Source organism: Taudactylus pleione, unplaced genomic scaffold, assembly GCF_031769625.1.
Source record: "Taudactylus pleione unplaced genomic scaffold, aTauple2 ptg000587l, whole genome shotgun sequence".
NCBI classification, from domain to species: domain Eukaryota; kingdom Metazoa; phylum Chordata; class Amphibia; order Anura; family Myobatrachidae; genus Taudactylus; species Taudactylus pleione.
Window position 1 is genome coordinate 2,172,002 of NW_028284989.1, and position 24,116 is coordinate 2,196,117.

The 24,116-nt window shown below is 45.6% G+C and overlaps 1 protein-coding gene across 2 annotated transcripts in view; it reads left to right on the plus strand.

Annotated features, from left to right (window-relative positions):
• The window catches only part of LOC148481245 (receptor-interacting serine/threonine-protein kinase 3-like), a 58,326-nt gene that overhangs the window by 26,850 nt on the left and 7,360 nt on the right, over positions 1–24,116 (plus strand). Inside the window, exons 1-5 of one of the 2 annotated variants that reach the window (XM_088453757.1) lie at positions 8,958–9,171; positions 13,416–13,746; positions 15,634–15,776; positions 18,217–18,266; positions 19,287–19,445. In XM_088453757.1, coding sequence (XP_088309883.1) covers positions 9,038–9,171; positions 13,416–13,746; positions 15,634–15,776; positions 18,217–18,266; positions 19,287–19,445 — 817 coding nt within the window. In that variant the 5' untranslated portion in view covers positions 8,958–9,037. Of the gene's footprint in view, positions 1–8,957; positions 9,172–13,415; positions 13,747–15,633; positions 15,777–18,216; positions 18,267–19,286; positions 19,446–24,116 lie in introns of those variants that run through there. The other variant, XM_088453758.1, reaches the window with a different exon arrangement.

Consider the following 24,116-nt stretch of genomic DNA (forward strand, 5'->3'; position numbering starts at 1 on the left):
TTCACACTTCTAGATTATTTTAAAGTGCCAGCTCCAGTTATCCACGCCTCTATACCCCAGCGTAAGCACCTCCAGTGTCCCCTGTGGAATCAGAGAAAAGGATTTACCGGTAGGTACCAAAATCCAATTTTTTCCCCACAGTTAGAGAAATTGAAGGGCCCCAGCCCCCCCTTTATTCTCCATAAGTACTGTACATTGTATTCTACTTATTCTCTCTCTCCTTTTTTTCCTTTTCACAGTGTGTCTCTCTCTCCTGTACTCCAAAGACACATCTCCAACCTCTTCTCCTTACACACGAATTCTTTCTGTCCGTGTGTTTTTTTTATGTTTCAGTACTGTACAGTATGTTTCGGTAACTTGTGTTAAGGGGCTTACACACTAGACGATTTTGATGAACGATAAAAATATGGTTCAATGATATATTGGTCATATCGTCTTCTAGTGTGTATGCAGTAAATGACCAACGATGCGCACTCGCTCTCTCGGGTCGTCAACTATATCCCCAGTGGGCTGTACATTCCGCCCAATCTGGGGAAATCGTTAACAATGCCATGCCATGCTGGCCTGACCTCCCACCCCCGTCGTCGGCGTTCCCTCCTGCCGTCATCAGCAAGTGAGTGTACACTTGACAACGCCAGCACCGCTGCTGGGCCCGTGGCTCACACACACCTGGTCTAGTGTCCATGAGCCATACTGTACAGTGAGTGGATACTGTCAATAATTCTACATTGTTTTGAGGCAAAATGACATGATTTTTTTTTTGTTTTCTATAATCCCAGAAACAGAAGAGGGTACCCTACTCCCCGGCCCAGGAGTCATTCGATATTGGTAATGATTAGTACTGTTAGGGACACAGTACTGTAGTTACTGTAATGTTTGGACTTGACGATATATTTTTTTTCTTTGACACACAGACTGCCTCATCATTGACTCCAGCTCTCCCCAGAGCTGCAAGTACAGTAGTGTACAGTACATTGTTTTCTACCACGGTGTACTTACTGTATGCTCTTTTTCAGTGTGTCTTTCTCCCTCCTGTATTGACCTTATTAAAAGCCTTGATACAGCACTGTGTACAGTAGTTGATAGTTTCCATCGTGTTCCCCCCCTTCAGACTTTCACACTTACAGTATTATCAATGTACAGTAGAGCCTGTGCGGTTTATTTTTACCTTTAGAGGAAGAGCCAATGAACACGGAGGAGGAGGCGGCACCGATTGCAGGTAAATACTGAACAGTAATAGTAAATAATACACTGTACATCACTGTATTACTGCAATGTAAATAGTTTTTCCAAAACAGAATAAGGTGCTTTTGACATACTGTACTCTAGCGAGATGCAGGCTGTACTGGAGTATCGGCAAGTACAGTACTATATAGTCACATTTTTAAATCACTAATCATGTGATATACAAGGTCAAGCCAGGTTGTTTTACCACACAGCCTTCTGTGTATATCGCTGGATATTATATAAGCTCCTACTGTACGCTGCCTCCCCAAATAATCGGTGATAGGCAGGGGCAACAGTAGCGGAGAGCTGATGCCTGCCGAGATACAGAAGACTCTAGCAATAAGAATGACTGTATTTCTTACTATAATTTTCCATTGTGTGTACTGTATTTAAACGGTGTTGGGATTTTGAAGATGGCATGATTTTCATGTGTCAGTACAGTATTTGTTACAATAGCAGCACTGGAGCGTGGTACGGTATTGAATAATGTCACTCAGATTACTGGTGTACTCATATTTTATTTATAATATTCATTAAGATAATGTTCTGTATCTACAGTATAATCATGAGATGCTCTATTGATCCTGAAATTTTCCTACATCTATTCTAAATAGCATCAAAGTACTGTAAAATATTACAGTGTATCATTGTTTATATTTTAAGATTATACTGTAGATACATTTTGATGAATTGCATAAATAAAATATGTGAGAGTACACCACTAATCTCAATTTATACAGAGGGATATTATTCAATACCACGCTCCAGCACTTTTACATTACAATATCTCTTGTTCATGTTTAATTTTTGGGGGTATCTTACTGTAGCAACCAATCTCCATAGTACAACTGCACGAGCTTAATGGTACAATTTTATAAAATACAGCACTCTAAAGGTGCCCATCCACTTAAAGATCTGAAAACAACTGCACGATTACGACATTATAATCGTGCAGTCGTTTGTCAGTCTGTGATGAGTCTGCGATGAGGCTCATCAATTATCTGCAAACATGCTCAACCTGACGTCATCGTCAGGTTGTCCAACATGTTTGCATGATGATAGATGTCTAAACGACCAGCTCATCGCTGGTCATTTTAGACATGTTTGCAAACGATTTATGAACGCTTACGTTATCGTTCAATCGCTCACATAAATCGTCTAGTGGATGGGCACCTTAAGCCTACACAGGAGGGACAAAATGGCCACTGCGTTTTGGAAAACAGCTTAACAGTACTGCAAATCGGTATTTTGGATGTACTGTACATTAAAGAGTTAAATACATACAGGTATTCTTACACTTTACAGTAAAGGGGGGTATCCACTAGGCGATTTTAGCAAGCGATTGCACGATAACGACATCATTATCGCTTGCAAATCGCGCATGCATCGGGCATGTTTTATTCGGAAGCAACCAACGATACGCGTGCACACTGGTCGCTTCTGACATCTATCATCGCCCATACATGCTGGTCAACCTGACGATCCTTCAGCATGTGCGGGGATGATGGATGTGCCTGGACTGAACGAGTGAACGTTCTGTCTGGGCACATCACTAGATTTACAAACGAGAGCACGATTGCAATGTCGTAATTGTGCTCTCGTTTGTATATCTAGTAGTGGATAGTTACCCGCCTTAAGTGTCTCAGACTTACTGTAGCTGATCATCTTCCCACATAGAGTAACCTCCCACAATTTAATGACTTATCTACTCCACACCTACAGTAACCCTCTGTGTCTGCCATCCTGATGCTTAAATCTGTGTCATGACCTTTGGTGTAGCAATGTTTAGACTGTATACTGTACAATACTTTTCCTGCATTGTCTTTTACTGTGCCGTAGCCATTTTATTGTTTTGTTCGTTTATGTAGTTTGTTATTTACAGTAGTGAGTGTCAAGATTGTACAATATTGTAGATTAGTGTTGTAATACTGTTCCTTTTTTTTTTTCTACCCGCAGAACAACTATGGCAGGTTATTGGCCTCTACAGGCAAACAATACATATGGTCACAGACCAGTTTTGTGATTTTTTCTTAGCATTAATTTAATTTCATTTTGTTTTATTAAAAGTTTAATTTCTATACAACGTGTTTTGTCTTTTCTTATGGGATCTGGTTGATGACAGTATACTATCTACTGTGACCGCTCCACCAACATTATCCACAGCAACACCCCAAGGGGGCCTTTCTACAGTATTTTGTAAGTCCCTGACACCACAATTTATGAGGGAAGGCAACCCTGCAATAAGTACCATTGCTATGGTGGCAAGATAATTTGGGGGGTCCGGACCCAATATATAAAATTGCAGACAGTACCAAATTGTCATTTGTGCATAATACAGTAAGAAAATTACTTAACATACAGTACATGAAACTTTATTACAATAAGGTAAATGTACGCTACTTTGCAAAAGTAAGCATATAGTACAAAGTTACTAGGCATGCGCAGTACTATGAGACTCAATATACCACAGTGTAGCGTGACTAGCAGGGCGCTACATGGCGTATGGAGCGACAAAGTGCAGTAGCTGGGAACATCTAGTATATATAATGTATTGAGTTCAGTAAGGGTTGGATAACAATACTGAACTAGTGAAGATTTAAAAAATATAAAATAAATTCAAGGTCTCGAACAGGCGGGACAGGCAGTGTATCAAGGCGGATCACCTAACCCCTTGCCCACAAGCCTGTCCTATTAAGAGCTGCACCTGTCATGTATGTGATGTGACGTCTGCGAATTACGTGTACTGTGAGCCTCCATAGCTCGTTTGGCGTATGAAGTGGTTCTATTGTGTGTGACTCCCGACACACTGGGCATGTGCAGTGCTAGATCCCATTGGAACCACTCCACCAGAGATCCCATTGCAACCCCTCCACTAGGCATGGGCAGTGCTATAATCTTCCATACGCCATGGCATGCTCTAGACATTGTATTGTACATAATACAGCGACGTCGCCGCAAGCGTGCGTTTTAAAAGTCACAGTACAGACATGTTCATAGCGGCACATTAGTTGTCCTAGCAGATGGGGGATGGTGTCCTTGGTAATGGTCACCATTCGTCGCCTTTTCAGGACACAAGGGCAGACCATGAGCTGAGAGCTGAATGCTTACAGTAAATAGCTTAACAGAGCGTCCTTTATTATGGTAATGAAAGACTCTTGCTTGCTTTGGGGGAAGGAACCTGATGCACTGTGCGACTCCCGAACCACTGGGCATGCGCAGTACTACTGTATGAGCCTCCTTACACCACAGCTACAGAGCGGCTCCACTGGGCATGCGCCAGAGATCCCATTGTAACCCCTCGGAGCTGACAGCCACCACAGCGCCGACGTACCAACATTGCTGCAAGTTTGCAGCTTTAAACACACAATCAGTTCGTAATACAGAGACCTCTCTCTCAAACAGCACACTACCAGTTTCTGAAGTAATGAAATCACTATAGTGTAAAAGTATGAGACAGTGCCGCAATATTGCATTTTCAAACGCACAATCAGTTTGTAATATACAGACCCCACTTTTAAACAGCCTACTACTAATTTCTAAAGTCATGAAATCACTATACAGTAGTCTGGGATGCAGTGTGTGACTCCCGACACACTGGGCATGCGCAGTAGAAATCGACTCGAAACGCCGTAGTGCGACTAGCAAGGTGCTACGTGGGTACTGTATTGGAGCGTCGTACACCCCTTTCTTGAGCACACAGTGGCATAAAGTAGCATAGAATTGCCAGGTGGTGGGAAGTTGTGGATAATGTATTGAATACTGAACTAGTGAAGATTTAAAAAAATTTATAAGAAGGGGGACAAGAAGACGGGAGAAGCAGTGAGGCTAGGCATTAACCCCCACAATTCTTAGCCCATACTACAGTAGTTCCTAAAGTCATGAAATCACTACAATGTCTAAGTCTGGGACAGTGCCGACAGTACTTACATTGCCGCAAGTGTGCAACTTCAACCGCACAGTCAGTGTGTAAAACAGAGCTGTGCGTGCATGTGAAATATTTTTATATAAAAGTAGAGGATTCACACACTTAATGATTTAAAACTTTATTATACATTCTTCTACAGCTTTATTATATATTCTACAGCCCTGATTCCATGTGGAAAATGCTGTACTACTGTATAGTGTACCAAATCACCACTTCTGTCAGCCAGTCATTGGGCGGTGATACAGAACATGCATTGGAAATCAGACGCATGCGCTGTGTAGGTTAGGAAAAGTGACATCTGGTGGACAAAAAGTTGTATTACATGTTATGATTTTTTCCAGCGCTACGCTACATTACGAAACTTTCTGTGTGGCGCGACTCATGGCGTAGTGTGTGGCGCGCCATGCATGGTATGCTACATGGCGTATGGAGCAACAAACTAGCTGGGCACATCTGTATGTCTAATCAAGGTATTATCAGATGTAGAAAGCATATAAACTCAATAAAAGTCATAAGGTGCATAAGAATTAACTGATTAACTGAAGCATATATCAATAAACAGTAATAAAATGCTAATAATCCATCATAGTTAAATATACAGATCATAGTAAAAAGTAAACTTGACCATTCTCTATGGCAAAATGCTAGCAAGCCTATGCTAAAATGAATATATCAGAGGACGCCTGTCATATATTGAATCAGTCAAACACATTAAATAATAATTGATCATTTAAGCCTCGGGGCTTCACTGTATCCAAGGTGTAAATCCACTTTGTTTACCGACTCGGGCACGTGATCAATGGTAATGTGTTTTAAACTGGCCAGACTAATGTCTGGCTTCTACAAAGTGTTTGGCAACCGGCTGGTCAGACTGTTTAAAAACATACAGTATATACATTCAAATGGGGTCATTAGTATCATTTCCCTGCATTGTTTATAAGGCACAATGGTTCTGATTCAGCAAGGAACGCACGTTAGCAGACGCACGCACCCGTCCGCTGCGAAGATATGCTAATCAATGCATACGCACGGATACCACAGCACAAGATGCAGACGTCCAGCCCCATATTAAGCCGCCCATCTCCCTTTACTCATAGCCTGATCAGCACGCAAGATAGCGTAGACATCGAGAACCATCGGACCCATTCTCATAATGGTGGTAGACCTGGCCTGCAGCGGGATTTTGGCCGCTTCCTGTGTACAGCTTACGGTATGGCCGCTTATGCCGCTGCACTGCCTTAATTATGCATTAATTAATTATGTCTGTCAGATCTTGCCTGCAGCAGGCAAGATCTGAAGATGCGATGTACGATCAGCGGGTATACGCATCGTGAGTGGACACTCACGATTAGGACATTTTATATGATCTCTCGTTCTGTTGCGTCGGAATCGGGCGGATCGTGTAAAATATTGCTTAGTGTGTAGTAGGGATGTGCAGGCTCGGATAGGTTCGAGTTTGCACGTGGAGTTCGGATTTTTCCCTCCAAAAAAACGGAACTCAGAACGAGGCAAAACGTCATCTTACATGGACGAACATCATCATTCCTGGACAAAAGACCAGGAATGATGATGTTCGTCCATGTAAGATGACGTTTTGCCTCGTTCTGAGTTCCGTTTTTTTGGAGGGAAAAATCCGAACTCCACGTGCAAACTCGAACCTATCCGAGCCTGCACATCCCTAGTGTGTAGGCACCTTTACACATTGCATTTGTCAAATCTCCTGCATGTTCATTTATGTACAGTTACAGTATAACACACATACCGTATAAATGTCTGCACATATCTCTCAGACATGCCTAACGTCGCAACCACATTCCTACACATCGATAACCAATATAAATAAATGAACATTTCTATCATTTTAATACATAAGTAATTATCCACAAGAGATACACCAAAAACCTGTTTCCACAGTAGTGGTAGGAATGGCTACTGGCCATCGATGGTTAACAACTGATGGTTTTGCCATCGATATCATCGATCCAATGGTTCTGTGTGACTGATGTCACATAGCCCCGCAATGTTGCTGGAACATGGAGCTTAGCTCCGCCCCAGATAAGACTCGTGAAGCCACATCCCCACCTCTGATAGCCCGCTACCTTGATAAAGAAGGGATGGCCATCGGTGGGCGAAACCATCAATGGATTCCCATAGTGTCATACCATTGAGGTTAACCATCAATGGTACCACAATGTTGTTCACAGACATATTGGGTGTACTAGTGCCGATGCACTAGTGATATATTGTTTGTAAGCCGAACGAACAATTTATCGACAATTGTATACCCAGCCTCTTGATGGGCACACACTAGAGCATTATCGGCACGATATGTAGTTTCCAGGCAAATTGGAATGACATATTGTGCAGGATCGGCCACTGGGCCTGATTCAGACCCGGACGCTAAGAAGCGTTCGCTCATAGCTTCTGATGGTTCGCACTGTGCGCATGCATCGCAGTGCGCGTGCTTGATCCAATCCTTGCGATCGGGAATCGTGCACTCGTAGCTCAAAGACTGAGCGCTACCTAGAGTGACAGTGCCGTTTGTGGGTGGTAACAGGGGGGAAGGTGCTACGAACGCAGGCGTGTCTGGGCGTCAAAGCGGCATTTAATGGGCGTACATAATTAGCAGGCAGCATCATAGTACATGTCACCTGGCTGGTTTTTACACCGAAGTGCTTGCAGTAGGGTACAGGCAACCTCAAGCGCTGCGAATGCTCCCGATGGTAACTGATGTACCGATGGTTGTATACACTTCCAGGAGATGATGTGCGCAAGTGGGCGTCTTAAGACAGGCTGGTGGGCGTCTGCATACACAAAGTGAACGCACGCCAAGACATGGTGGGCGTGCTTATGCCTTGCCGTGCGATCGTCTGCCTTGCTGGGTGTGTGCCGGATTTGCATACGCAGGGTGCGAGCATACGCATCTAGCGAGCGGGTCTGAATCAGGCCCACTGAACGATATGTGTGTACGGGCGACCACAGTATCGTTCTAATGTGTACCCATCCCAAGAATGACACTATGTAGCAATGCAGATCACATATATATATAACAGGTTTCCAATTACATCTATTTGGGATGCGGCAACATTGAACGTTAACATTCAAAGATTGTTGACAAAGCCCTCACAATCAGCAGGCTGTCATTGTATACAGTACATAGCCTGGGGTTATCTTGCACATTGAATGACTTCCCCTAAATAGTGTGACAACTGCTGGGATCCTTATCTAGCACTGGGAAAATACAGTGAGTAATTCTGTTTCTATTTGCTGTGACAAGAAGCCTCGCCTCCCAGCCAGTTCCTGCTGGATCCTAGACTAGTAGTCAGTGCCTTGCTCTCTGCAGTCTGTGCAGTTCTGTACTGGGGCTCAGTGCTGTGACTGTACTCAAGGGGATCAGTACTGTGTGAGTGTACTCGGGGGGTCAGTACTGTGTGAGTGTACTCAGGGGTATCAGTACTGTGTGAGTGTACTCGGGGGGTCAGTACTGTGTGAGTGTACTCGGGGGGTCAGTACTGTGTGAGTGTACTCAGGGCTATCAGTACTGTGTGAGTGTACTCGGGGGGTCAGTACTGTGTGAGTGTACTCGGGGTATCAGTACTGTGTGAGTGTACTCAGGGCTATCAGTACTGTGTGAGTGTACTCGGGGGTCAGTACTGTGTGAGTGTACTCGGGGGTCAGTACTGTGTGAGTATACTCGGGGGTCAGTACTGTGTGAGTGTACTCGGGGGTCAGTACTGTGTGAGTGTACTCGGGGGTCAGTACTGTGTGAGTGTACTCAGGGGGGGTCAGTACTGTGTGAGTGTACTCAAGGGGATCAGTGCTGTGGAGCTGCACTGTGTGACTGTGTGCCTTGGGACTGCACTGTGTGACTGTGCAGCTGAGAACATGGTCCCTCTCCCGCCCGGAGACTTGATCAACCTGGAGCTGGTGGGCAGTGGAGGCTTTGGACTGGTATATAAAGGATGGAGCCACACGCTGAATATGGAAATTGCGCTGAAGATGATCCAAGGGGCTCATGGGTATGTTACCTAATAAAAGTTTATTTTTAACCGCAATGGGGGGGGGGGGGTTTCAAGTCTACGTGATAGATGCGATGTTCCATTCCGGAACAGCACATTGCGCCCGCCACGTAGCTTTGAATTGAGTTACCTTCATAGTGTTCAGAATTGAACTAGCTCTAAAATATATATTCTGTTAGTTACCGCTGTAGCTTTTTAAAGTTTTTTTAATTTCTTTAATTCAACACAAATGGGTCTGCCTATTGATTAACAAAAGTAAGCAAACTGGTGTGTCAGCTGCTGATGTACTACAAGTCCCAGCATGATCTTCAGATTGCCTGGTTCTGATCAGGATCCCCTGCATCGCTGGTTACTTGTGGCTTCTTATTCAAGAGATCTTTTTTATTATTATAATTAGCCTGTGATCTTTGTAACTAATTTGATTTACTTTTCTTATATGCTATGGAGTGTCTGAGGCAGGGGTGGGCAATAAACGCCCCCCCCCCCAGCTGCTGTAGAACTACACATCCCAGCATGCTCTACAACAGTTTTGCTATTTGGTCATGCTAAAACTGTTGCAGGGCATGATGGGATGTGTAGTTCAACAGCAGTTGGAGGCGGGTTGCTTATTGCCCACCCCTGGGAGGGATACGTTTTGTGCAGAAACATTCTCTACGTGTGTACTAATCCAGCTTTAATCAGGACAAAATACATTTATTTTATTATTTACTAACATAGTGGCAGAATATTCTGTTGCGCTTTACAGTTGTGAACAAAACATTAACAGAACAGTAATAAAACGAGGCTGGGTGATAACAGACAGATAAAGAGGTAAAGCTGGGTTCACACCCGCCGCCCTATCTGACGATTGGTAAGTGTATACACACCTACCAATTCGTCTGCCCGATGTGCCGGGCTTGACAGCTTAAATGGGCAGGTATGTAAATCGTCCGCCTAGTTGAGCTGTCAATCACCGCCGGGTACCACTGCATGTATACTGGTGATCGGTTGGTCCGCCTGTACATACCAGCGGATGGCCGATATATCTTTCAGATATATCGGCCATCTGCTGTGCTGCACCGCAGATCAGATATGTCTTTGGACGACGTTGTTCACAGACATGTCCGCTGTATACACCCGGCGATGCACCATAGATATATCGCCCGTTCAAACAAGAGGGCAATATATCTATCAGTGTATACCCAGCTTAAGAAAGCCCAACTTGCAAGCTTACAATCTATAGGGTACATTGCAGCAGTATTACGGCGCCGATAGTACCATATAATACAGTTGTACAGCTGGATAAACAGAGGTGGGACACAGAGAGTTGTGCCATGTTTGGAGGAGGATTTTCCAGGCACAGAAATTCCAAGAGCAGATGGGGAAATTCCATACTGATGAAATGCACATAACACGTGATAATGCACTGAGGTTAGACGCGGGGAGGAAGTGATAACGTGCCTACAAGGGAACAGGCTAGTTTCACTTTCGTGAGCTCACATAAGGAATGCTATAGCTTCAGGACAGCAATATCAGCACAAAACTCAGCGACAGTGAGTCTACGCTGGTGAAGAACAGGGAAAAGTATGAGACTTCATAAAGCCCTGGGATTTAAGGATTTGGGGCAGACTGTTAATGCATATAGGGGGTGATTCCATGTTGAACAAAGATTCCCGATTATCGGAAATCTGCGAGTGCGCAGGATCCGTACTGAGCATGTGCAGAATGATTCCTGTGTGATCGCACACCGCCTCTGTTATGCCTTTGCCTGATTGACGGCCAGAGGCTTTTTCGGGGCAGTGCGGGTACATTTTCCAGGAGTGGCAAGGCCAGGATCTGCGTCCACGGGCGCAGTTTCCTGGCCTGGCAAGCCGTCCAGCCTGCGCAAGCTGAGGGTTACTCAGCTGGTCGTGTCATCGACCGGTCGCGATGGTGATCCCAGCTTGTGGCGCTGGTCGCAGTGCAGAGAGCGCAAATGCAGCAGGGGGTGTCAGAATTTGCAATTCCGTCCTCTGCTGAATCAGCACCATAATTACACAAACTGGGCCTGATTCAGAGCCGAACGCTCTGACCAGAGCGCTCGCTCTGAATCAGTGCCCTCCTCCCTAAAAATGGAGCGGCCACCCACAGCTTATGCGCGCGTCCATGATGATGGTCAAGACCATCGCGCTTGCGACGAGACCCTGCGGGAGGGTCTCGGTGACCGCAAACCCTGGAGTGATTTTGGCTCTATTAGAGCCAAATCACTCCCACTGACATCACTAGTGATGTCAGTTGGGCCGGACCCAGACGGTAGGCATTCCCATGGGAAAGCCTCCGTCTGGCAGCCACGCCCCCGGCACGCCCACCAAAGGGGGCGTGCTGTCAGTCACCATCGACAGCACGCCCCCTTTGGTGCGAGACCCCGAACGACGTATTCCTCGTTGCTCGCCGGGTCTCGTGCATGCGCACGACGGGACTCCCTCCGTCGTGCGCATGCGCATTCGCCCAACATCGACCCGCTTGCGAGCGTCCTTCGCTCGCGAGCGGGTCTGAATGACCCCCACTGTCTGTAGTTGTAGGCACTTGGTATATTTGCTTCTTGTTGTGTGTTCTAAACACAGATTAGCATTCTGATTTATCCAGGTGACTTTCAGCATGACGTTTTGTGGCAGACAGAATTGTTTGTATTGCTCACATACTAATATCAATTTTATTTTAATTTACTTAGACTGTAGAGGCAGTATTAGAAAATAAATTGTTTTTCATGTTGAATGCTGTGCAGCTTCGATAGCTGGACCAAGGTCACTATTAAAATATTGCCCCTGCTAATATCTTAAACCCTGGCCTGTTATCATCGCCCTGTTTTCTCTATGAAGCCTCTACGAATGGTCTATGTGTCACTGTTTAGTGCTTTCTAGTCACTAAAAGGGGATTTTAAATACTGCAGCCAATGCAGTTGCAAATTGCTGGATGCATAGACAGCTCTGGCAATGTGAGTTAGGCATATGTCAAAGGCGCCAGTGCTCGCAAGCAGGTCGATGGTGGCCCAGTGCGCATGCGCACGACGGAGCCGGCTCCGTCGTGCGCATGCGCGAGACCCGGATAGCGACGGGCAAACCGTCGCTCCGGGTCTTGCTACAAAGGGGGCGTGCTGTGAGTTAGGCATATGTCAAAGGCGCCAGTGCTCGCAAGCGGGTCGATGGTGGCCCAGTGCGCATGACGGAGCCGGCTCCGTCGTGCGCATGCGCGAGACCCGGATAGCGACGGGCAAACCGTCGCTCCGGGTCTTGCTACAAAGGGGGCGTGCTGTCGATGTTGAGTGACAGCACGCCCCCTTTGGTGGGCGGGCCAGGGGAGTGGCTGCCCAAACGGAGGCGTTCCCATGTGAACGCCTCCGTTTGGGGGCGGCCCCACTGACATCACGAGTGATGTCAGTGGGAAAGATATCGGCTCTGTTAGAGCCGAAATCTCTCTGGGGCTGGCGGCCACGAGACCCTACCACAACGGTCTCGTCGCAAGCCCGATGGTCTTGACCATCGCGACCATCTTCCACCCACAGCTATGCGAGCGGCCAGGAGGCAGTTCTTAAAAAAAAAAAAAGACCGGCACTGATTCGGAGCGAGCGCTCTTTCAGGGCGTCAGGCCCTCTGGCCCTGATTTAGAGACGGACACTCTGAAAGAGCGCTCGCTCTGAATCTGGGCTTTTTTTTTTTTTTTTTGTGCATCCTCTTGGCCGCTCGCATAGCAGTGGGTGACCACCCACAGCTATTGCGAGTGGCCAGGATGATGGTCGCAATGGTCTTGACCATCGGGCTTGCGACAAGACCCTTGTGGTAGGGTCTCGTGGCCGCAAGCCCCAGAGAGCTTCTGGTTCTAATAGAGCCGGAAGCTCTCCCACTGACATCACTGGTGATGTCCGTGAGGCCGCCCACAAACGGCAGGCATTCGCTTGGGAACGCCTCCGTTTGTGAAGCCACCCCCCGGTCACGCCTACATAACGTGGCGAGCTGTCGATCAACATCGACAGCCGCCCCTTTTGTAGTGAGCCTTATCCAGGTTTTACACGCGTAAAACCCTGCTCGAAACCCTGGTAGAAATGCCGAGTCAGTCGACACAGGATCTTTTCCCAGGAGCCTTTTCCACTGAGCAGCGACCCAGGTTGACGCGGCAATAACCCGGGTTTTTGTGGTAATGGAAAAGGGGTTTAATTTGATGTAGAAAATAATATTTCACTCAGTGCTGCATGTGCAGACTTGAGTCCTTTATGGCTTTTTCTATTCCAGCTTCAACTTGAAAAGAATGATGAAGGATCTAATGAAGGAACGAGATGTGATGCAGAAAGTCAGCAACGTCCCCCACGTCCTCCGTCTGTTAGGGGTGTACCAGAAACCGGATGGCGATCTTTTAGAGTATGGACTGGTCATGGAGTATATGCCCAATGGCTCTCTGCTCTCTCTGTATGACTATCTACCTGATATCCCCTGGGCTCTGAAGTTCCAGATTCTCCACCAGGTGGTCCTGGGAATGAACTTTCTCCACAGCCTTGATCCACCTATAATCCACCGAGACCTAAAGCCGGGCAATGTACTTTTAAATAAGCACTTAGAAGTCCAGGTGAGTGACCTTGATTCTCTAACATCATACGTGATAAGTACAACATCAGTGGTTTCCAAAATTCTGATTCCTGCCTTGTGGTCAGAAGATTAGATGAAAAGTAACTGTTTAGAATAATAGTTCTTAACATGAGTCCTGGAGTACCTCCAGAAGGTCATGTTTTCTGCATTTCTCCACAGGTGAGTTGACGTTTTTTGCTGGGTTAGCAAGTATCGGACCTGTTTTTACAGACAGAAATCCTGAAAACATTACCTGTTGGCAGGAACGGACTGGGGCTGTAGTTCATCCCTGGCAGTCCTCCCTGTGTGCACGGCTTAGTCGTGGGCGCTCGCGAAGGGGGCGTGCCACGAGTCACGGGGCCTGGCCTTGTGTCATACCGCCGTCTCTTCCCGGCCCAGCACTGCCGTGTTGGCCCTTCCACCCTCCTCGAGTCGTCCCTGAGGCCAGTACGGCCCGGCCTGTTGGTGGTACGTGAGGCCTGGAGTTGAGAGGAGGAAATGCCTCATTATGTAGATGCTCAGCCTGGATAATAGTCTACACTGAAGAGGGAACACCCCTATCAATAGGCCTTCCCAGCCACTGCACCTGTGTGTCCAGTCATCTCTCACCCCTTGCACCTTGAAACTGGCTCCCAGGGCAAAACTTCTGAATGACCTCATCAACCACACCGGCAGCTCCCCAGTCTGTACACACTGTATATATCGTGACTTATATTACACAGACAGTGAAGACTCATAATGCTTAATTGCCACAAGTCTAACCTGTTCTTACTGATGACATATTTAGACTAAAGGCCATATGGTAATAAAATGATTGTCCAAAATATAATATAGCCACATTGAATATCCTTCAATACAGCAAGCCAAGACTGTGGGCAGGCCCGGGCCCAAGGGGGGTTTAATCCTTCCACCACAATGAGAAAAGTCACACTACGTATAATGAAAAGTGTAACATTATGAGGTCTCCTGATCCAGACCCTCTCTTTTTTCTTCAATGTACATGCAAATACGGCATAATAATAATTTTGTACATATGATTAAATACAGTTTAAGAATCGGTATGCGGTTAAGAGGTCGACAGTGACAACGTCACCAGTCGACCTTAGTATGTCGACTCCAAGATCCTGGCACGGCTGACATGCTACTTACAACATTTCACCCATGTGGGTGTTATAACTTTAAACATGACTTTTAACGGCATGTTTAAAGTTATATAAGTAGCATGTCAGCTGCGTCAGTATCTCTGCGCCGGAATACTGAGGTCGACATACATAGTGGCTGGTGACGTTGGGCTTGATTCAGATTAGTATGTACTAATACGATTGCTCGTGGTCTGCGCATGTGCAGAACGTGCACCCAAGCTGCATTATGATTGACTTGCTGCAGTGTTTGGGGGACATGGCTGGGCTGTATTCCTGGAAACAGGACGTGTCACCCCCATTACCCTATAGTCCCGAGGCCAGGGTCTGCGTCTGTGGATGGAGATTTCCTGGCCTCGCAAGCTGAAGCACACTCGGACTGTCCGTTTCTGCCGCCATCGCGACCGATGGACGCTGCACTCAGTTGGCAATTGCTGTCAGGGGGCATCTACTTCCTTCAGATGCCTCCTGCAATAGTTAAATATTTCCTGGACGGTATAGCACAGCTGCTTCCTGGCGGCTGTGCACTACTATCCACATTTCAATCCGGTCCATCATCGCTGTCGATCTCTCGTACCCATCCCTAATGATCATATCGATTTGCAAATTATTAAAGAGAAATTTTCAGGAACAAATGTTTATATCCCACTCAGCGTTGGTAACTCTTACAACTATTTTGTACTGATTGCAGCGTCAGGCGTAGCTCAGTACCATACAGCGTGCTCATATACAGTGTGTTCTTTCTCCAGATCACAGATTTTGGATTGTCCAAGATTGTCGGAGCCACCAGCACCTCTGCAGCTCCGTCTTTTGCTGGGACCTTGTCTTACATGGCGCCGGAAGCTCTGAATGACATAAATTACCATCCCAGCAAAGCCTATGATGTTTACAGGTAAGAGGGCTGACAGTGATTTAGGGGTTTATGTATCAACTAAAGCAGTAAGAACCTAGAGAAGTGGATTAATGGAGAAGTTGCCCATAGCAACCAATCCGCTCCTACCTATAATTTTATAGACTGTACTTGATAAATGCTACTTCAAAGCTGATTGGTTGCTATCGGCAACATCTCAGCGAGTCCACTTCTCCACGCTTTTCACTGCTTGATACATAAACTGCTTGATACATAAACCCCTTAGTGACTGATAAGTACCATATTGCTGTTACCATGCTCTCCAGGAACATGTGAGTGATTGTTTCTCTTGTACAAATGTATTTAGGACTGCAATAAAATAGACTTGTAGAAATGCCTCATTTGTACTTAAAGGGGACTATTTATTATAGGAAGATAAGTCCTATATATCGGGCAAACGTGCAGATAGGGCCTCTCCCTAATTAAGAACCTCCCCAGTGATACCCCTGGCTCCCTCTAGCGATATCATGCACAGCATGGAGATTACTATTTAAGAAGAATCATGTACAGTACCACTGCTTTACTCTTAACATAAAAACCCTTACAGGACGAAAATTCTTTGTTAATTTAATAAAGTTTTTTTTTTCTAAAAGTAAAAATATATATATATTTTTTTTTAAAAAGTCTTTTTAAAAAAAAATATTTAAATTTTTTTATATATTGTTACTTTCTTATTAATTTATATTCCGGGAAACTGGAACTGGAAGCCTAATCCAGGAACTGGAGCCGGTGACGCGATTCACGCTGAATCGCATCATTTTGGCCCTGCCCCCGTGGCACAATGCCGTAATCTCGGCATTGTGTAGCAGGGGCGGGGCCACAGTGACGCGATCACGTGGAAGATGAAATGTAATAACCTCTTCAAAGATCAGAGTCAGAGAAGCATATAACTGCTGGCTAAACGTGTTTATACCCTTCCTTTTTGCATGAAGAATATGTTTTTATGCTGTGATCCTACTTATTACAACACTACCTCTTTTTTACTTTTGTGCGTAAAATTCTGAGAAATTACACCAAATCTGTTAAGGGGAACTTAGAAAAAGCCTTTTGCTCTCTGCTATATGTGATTTCCCTTTTACCAGATGCCGAGGTCGGGTCATCTGTGAAATCCAACTTGTTGGATTTACCGATCCTGACCAAAATATGAATGTGATCAGCAAATTGGGGATTTTTAAAATGAAGAATTTCACAGATTCCCAGACGGAATGCAGATCATCGATGGCCACCGATCAGGTTTTCCGACCGGCAGAACGGCAGGTCCGGTCGGGGAAACGGCCGGCAGATATATGGGGGCCTTTAGCTTGCTGATTGCTGTAAAAACCAGAAATTTACATTTACTGCAAGGGGTACGAACCCTTGCAGCATAAGATTTGAGATTATTATTATTTATTTTGTATCGGAAAGTTGTCTTGGTGCGTACACTCGGGACGATTAAAATGCTCAATGTGAACGATATCTATCGTTATCGTTCATATCGTGCATTTTTTGGCCCCTTCCAACCCACCAACGACCTGCGATGCGTGGGCACGTATGGACTATATCGATATCGTCCATCGCCCGTGCATGCAGACCAACCTGGTCGATATTGACCAGGTTACTATAGGGACCCGCGATCGTTGATCACGGGTCGTTAGATGGTGTGCTGGATGATCGACATCGATTATCCAGCACACCCGGGAGATCATTCAACAATATCGTTAACTATCGTCCCATGTGTATGCACCATTATATGTTTGTATATGTAAAATGTATCTAAAAACAGTGACAGTAGTACTTATTTCCCAAAACATGTTATTTTACTGTATACGGCTTACATTTGAATTAAACATTTAGTAGAAATTGGAGAATATTTGCTTACTATAGCAAGGTGAAATCTACGCATACTAAGTACAGATATGTCCTCATAACTCTATCCTGAAATCGCACCAAATAGCCCCATTCAGGGCGCCATGGACTTTGCGGCTTAGCCACGCCATACGTCCTGAATCACACTAATACCCTTTTCACACTGCCATCAAATAACCCGGGTTACTGCGCAGTGTGAAAGGGCCCAGTTGAAATAAACCAGGTCGAGGCGACCCGGCATTTCAACCTGGGTAACGAGCTGGGTTGAACACGAGTTCAACCTGGCTCGCAGTGCGGTGTGAACGGGTAACCCGGGTCGAGGCAACCCGGGTCCCGTTCACTGCATAGCCAGAGTCGGCACTTGGAGATGATCTACAAGTGACTTTGTACAGTATGCAGCTACCATGTGAATAATACACTAATCTCAGGAATAAGTAAGAATCGCTATCTGTGGCGGAGATTCTAAGTTGCGCCATAGTTTGCAAATAATGGGTGTATGAGAACACATCTGTAAATTGATTTGCATGACGGGTGATATTGCAATACTCAAAGTGTCGCTGACTCTTATGTTTTGTAGTTTTGGGATCTTAACATGGACAGTGTTCTCAGGACAAGAGCCTTACCCTGGTAAGTCCTTTATATTGTTCTACAGTCTCTAAAGTCATTTTTTATTTTTTATGAAGTGCTTTTACATATTTAGTCAGTCACCTCAGTCCCTGCCCCAGTAAAGTTTCTATCCCCATCCATATGCCCCATAACATGGACACGTATGTACAATAGGGTACTTTTTTTTTTGTCGGAAGCCAATTAACTTACTAGTATATTTTTGCATTCTGGATGGAAACCAGAGCACTTGGAGGAATCCCATACAAACATGGGAGAACATACAAACTCCACACAGCTGATCTTTGTCCGGAAGTGAACTCGTGACTTTGGAGCTGTTAGGCAGCGGTAATGTTTACCACTACGCCAACCACACTGAAGATAAAGTGCAGGGGGAGTAAAGTAGGGAGGTGTTCTTGCCTCTGGTGGTAGTTCAACGTGGCATGGGGCCACAGGGAGAAAGTACATGGGTGGGGGTGGTTGTCCCTAATTAGCAGGTTTTATCTAAAGGTGAATGACCTTTGTAATTTGAATTTGATTTTCAAAAGACTGTGTATGGTAAATTTGTTTTAACATAGGAATGTTATACTGTGAGTAAGCAGTTCCCCACAATGACTTTGCACCTAGAGAAAATGATAGCAGAACTGTATGCAAACAAATGGGCTGCGGGCCCCTCTCATTGATGCATGATGTAATTGGGTACATATAGTGCACAGATGGCAAACACTGTAGATACGTAAAATTGTCTTACTTATTATAGCTGTGGCGACTAGGCGTGCTTGCAACTTACCTTAGCTGAGCCTAGAACACCTTCCTCTTCCTATTCTTACCTTCTGATCTGATACAAATTAGATACATACTGGTGCGATCACATTCTGTAAAGCTGCAAAACAGAATGTGATTTTTCCCTGAGACATTGATACATCTCCCCCTTTGTGGCATCAATTTAAATTTACAGAAGGCCATTGATAATTTGCTTGTTTACTCTCACCATTACAATACGGTATACAACACATGCCATGAGCGTGTTTCCCTCTCTCACAGGTATACACCCGGCAGTCATCCAGCGCTGTGTGTCTGAGGGACAGAGACCCAGGGCGAGTATTCTGGATCAGTATGACGAGGTCCAAATGGTGCCTGAAGCCAAGGAACTAATGATCAGGTGCTGGAATCCCAACGCAGATGACAGGCCCAGCTTCCATGGTGAGTACATGGGAGTCCTGCACTGTGGGGTCGATCCAATTAGCCGCGAAGGGTGCGAGTTGCCGTCGCAACGGCGTTAAATCGCCGGCAACGGACCGGCATCTCGCACCAAAATTCAGCGCATTCGAGCTGCTGTAAAGTGCACCCACTGCCGTGATGACTCTCGCCGGCGAGATTATCAAGGCTAATTGGATCGACCCCTATATTTGGGAGTGCGCCATAATGGATGAGCTTCAGTAGCTGTCTCCCGTCATTTAGTAACCATGACAAAGGGGGTTGTAGATGGTATTATGAAAGTCATTGGACTCAGAATGTGGATGACTAGATGGCTGTTTTTTTCCTGTATTGTGGCATCAGTCAGTGTTATGATGTAGAACATGACAGGTAATGGGTCTAACGGGGTCTTTCATGCAACGTGTCGGATATATGCTATAGTGCATGGGTGACCTGAGATCTATTGTACTTTATGTTCACCCACTGAAAGGTGATCTTGCACCCTCTTCCTACTTAGACTTAATTAGAAAATGTAAATATGTAGTTAAAGCCAGGGGCGTATCTATAATGGGCTCTTGGGTCCAGGGGGGTGCCCACTCCACAAACCCTCCACCCATATTTTTAATACTTACCTCTCCGGAGTCCCGTGCCTGGAGTAGCAGCTAAGTACAAATTGCCTAGAAAATGTCTGCCGCGGCCATTTTCCTGATGTTTTGTGCAGTAGTGAAATCACCGAGAAAATGGCTGCAGCACCATTTCCCCAGTGACCTGCGCATGTACAGTAGACTCTGGGCACAGATAAGTGCCCAGAATCTAATGCTGTGCTCAGTGAGCTGCTGGGGAGAGAGGAGGGGGCACCGGACGGAGACTGCACATGGGCCCCCTACATATAAGTAATAACAAAATGCTGCTAACACATTTAAGCTGTTGAGCCGTAACACATGCTGCAAGATTCCAAATATGTGACTTATTCTGGTTTTATTTTATGTTTTCTTTTTTATTTTACTTGATTCTCGTTTTTAAGTGTTTGTATGTATTATCTTACTTTTTTTGTGCCAACAGCCTAGTTTAATCTATTTAATTTTGTTTTATTAAATTAGTCATTGTCTATTATGGAATTGATGAGTTCCAAGACATATTTATATCTTATATACTGTGTAATTTAGAATAAAAAAAAAATCTTCCACACCTAAACTATTATGTAAATGATTACAGAAGGAGATTGCTCATTGGACAGATAAAGTCCTGGTCACACAGGGTACTATTTTTCCACATTTAAGGTGCTTGCGCAAAGTCACATTTAATGATGTGACCTCACATGTCTTTGCTGCAGTCGTGTCAAACAGCGTGCATGGTCCTGTGAAACTCTGCTAGCGCCAGGCATATTTTTTGCGTCTTTTTTTACGAAAATACATCGAAGTCACAATGCGATGTGACTAGAACACATCAGGAGACTGCTGATTACTTTGATATGCAAGACTTGTATATCTGTGTGTAACTGAGTCTCTGGGGTAAATTTACTAAGATTCGAGATTGCAATCTCAGGTGAGTTTAGGCATGTTTTTCATCTCGCAAATTTACTAAAGACAAACTAGAGTGAGTTTGGAAGAGAGTTCTCTCTTTTCACTGTTAAATTCGGGTGAGATTGCAAACTTGAATAAACTCACCATCGGCCAAACTAGGAAGTACTTTTCATGAAAAAGATACAACTCGGGTATTTACCAAAAATCGAGATTGTAGCAAACTCTCTGATACATCCCCTGAGATCCCCAGCTTGGGCTGACCATCTTGGGGTGTTAATGCTTTGCTCCTGGAGACACGGTGATAGGGTCTCCTGGCTGTGGCATTACACCCGGTCGGTTTTGGTCCAGTGCTGGTTTTAAATATAGGGGGTCCCCTACGCATTTTTCCCCCCTATATTTAAAACCAGGACTGGCCTTGCAGTCTGGTGCTGGTTCCTAAAATACAGTGGAACCCTACACGTTTTTTTCCCCGTAATTTTAGGAACCAGGACTGGCTGAGCAGTCCGGGGCTGGTTATGTCTTTTGGGAGGGGACACTATTTCATTTTTTTTAAACATTTAACACTTTTTTTTAAAGGTAGACCACACAAGCAGCCTTCACATATCTCACTGGTCTGTGCAGGCTGCTTGCTGCAGTGAGTTTGGCAGAGAGAAAACTGCAATCTCGGGTGAGTAATCTCATCTAAACTCGCAACTCGGGGGAGATATCTGGATCTGCTTCACCATCGGAAAACTCACTTTCAGCTAAACTCACTTCTTAGTAAGTTTGCGAGTCGAAAAATGGTAAAATCACTTGAGTTTCGGCGATGCAAAATGAGTTTAAAAAGAAACTAACTCGACAAAACTCGAATCTTACTAAATTGACCCATCTGAATCAGCATGAGAAGTGCTACAATACAGTGGCCACAGCTTTGTTCCACGCCAAGTGCCATTTACAGACTCCATTGCACACAGATATACAAGTTACATATCAAATTAATTTGCACAGTCTCCTGTTGCATCCTAGTCGCATCGCATTGTGACTTAGATGCTGTTATGATATCCAATGCCTGCTCCACGTGAAAAGTCTAGAACCAGGCTAGCGAGATCTTCTGCCAATAACAACCGCCCGTTGTTCCCTTAGAACTGGGATACGTTCACCAGTACTTAGGCGGCCGCCTGGACTTACATCTCAAAGTAGTAGCAATTCACATGGAGGAGCAAAAGGATTCAATGGTGAGTGCAACAGTAGGAATGGAGACTAAATCGTGGCTAGTAGATATGAGTATAGATCCAGAACAGGAGGTGGTACACTAAGATGCGGCAAGAAGCTGGTTCAAGTTTCTGTTGGTAGTAAATGTGGAATTGTTATAAGAGTAGAAAAAACGGCTTGAGGCTCGTACCGAAGAGTTTAATAAATGATTTGACTTTGAGAGCCGTTGTTGTGGCTTGGAGCCCGTGGTGAGGAGTTTGACAATTGATTTGGCTTGGAGAGCCGATGTTGTGGCTTGAGCACCGAACAAGGTACAATGGACCTCATTCAGAGTCGGTCGAAGCGGCCGCATGGTCGTACGCCACCGATGTTCGCTATACTGCGCATGCGTAAAGTTCGCAATGCGCGTGCGCAAACTAGCCGCTACGATCAGAAATTTCTCTCTCCTTGAACACAGCCAGGTCGGAAGTTTGAGTGACAGATTGAGGCGTTTGTGGGTGGTAACAGGGGAAGGTGCTTGAAAATGGGGGAGTGGAGATCCGGACGCAGGCGTGCCTAATTATGCGAACGGCGTTTTATGGGAGTGCATACGGTTTATGGGAGTGCATAATTAGCAAAGTAGCGTCATGGCTAGGGATGTGCAGGCTCGGATAGGTTCGAGTTTGCACGTGGAGTTCGGATTTTTCCCTCCAAAAAAACGGAACTCAGAACGAGGCAAAACGTCATCTTACATGGACGAACATCATCATTCCTGGACAAAAGACCAGGAATGATGATGTTCGTCCATGTAAGATGACGTTTTGCCTCGTTCTGAGTTCCGTTTTTTTGGAGGGAAAAATCCGAACTCCACGTGCAAACTCGAACCTATCCGAGCCTGCACATCCCTAGTCATGGCACATGTGACATGGGAGGTTTTTACACTGACATGATCGTAGAGCTTAAGAGAGGGTATAGTCAACCTTAAGCTCTACGACCAGTTCCGATGGTTCTCGATGGTCTCGATTAATCCTTATATGCCCGGAGATGACGTGTAATGCGTACGAGAAGGGGGCGTATTTTTTGGTATTCCGGCCGCTTCCTCCCCTTGGTCGGCCAGCTACCGATCCGAACTTAGGGACGCAACTTGTGAGGGAATCATTTACATATCCGGCCCCTTTTCCCGTACGACCGTGCGGCCGCTTCGACCGACTCTGAATGAGGTCCTATGTCCTGATAAATAGTACCTAGATTTGAGTATGAGTTAATGTACAAGTTAGTGTACAAATTAGCGTCCAAAGTCCAGACAGACAGTACGTAAGTCTGAGTACAAGTTTGTGTACAGGTTTGTGTACAAATTAGCGTTGAAAGTCCTGATGGACAAAACATAGAATTGAGTACAAGTTTATGTACAAATTAGCGTCCACCGACCTGCCGAGAATGCTGATTTGGCTTGGAGGGCCGTCACTGCCAGTGCAGCTAGGAAGCCGTATGTGGGATATGGAAGCCGGCGCACAGCACGGGAGTTGATGATACGGCTAGGGAGTCGTAGGAGAGGCCACAAGAGCTGGAGGCAGTTGGGAGACAAAACCGAGGAGACGGAGATCCTTCCAGCAGATTCGACAGGATACTGCTCGTGCCACTGAGCCAAGAGAACCCACAGGAACGCTGTAGTCGGCGAGGCGGCAAAGGTCCGGCGTGTACAAATAGGAGGATCATTCAATCAGGTTGTGCTATGGACTGCCGAGCGTCTAGCACCTGAGGAGACCGGAACAACCGCGTCATGCACAGGTAAATTTCCGGAGGGAGACAAGTCGTGACTGCGACTTGTAACAGATGCATTTTCGGCAAAAAAAGACGCCAGACGCTAACGGAGTTGCACATTACCTGGCGGTTCACTCACGCCAGGCATATCGTGCTGCATGGCTTATTCAGGCAAAATGAGCAAGGACACATCTATATATACTGTATACTAAAGTCAGCGCCG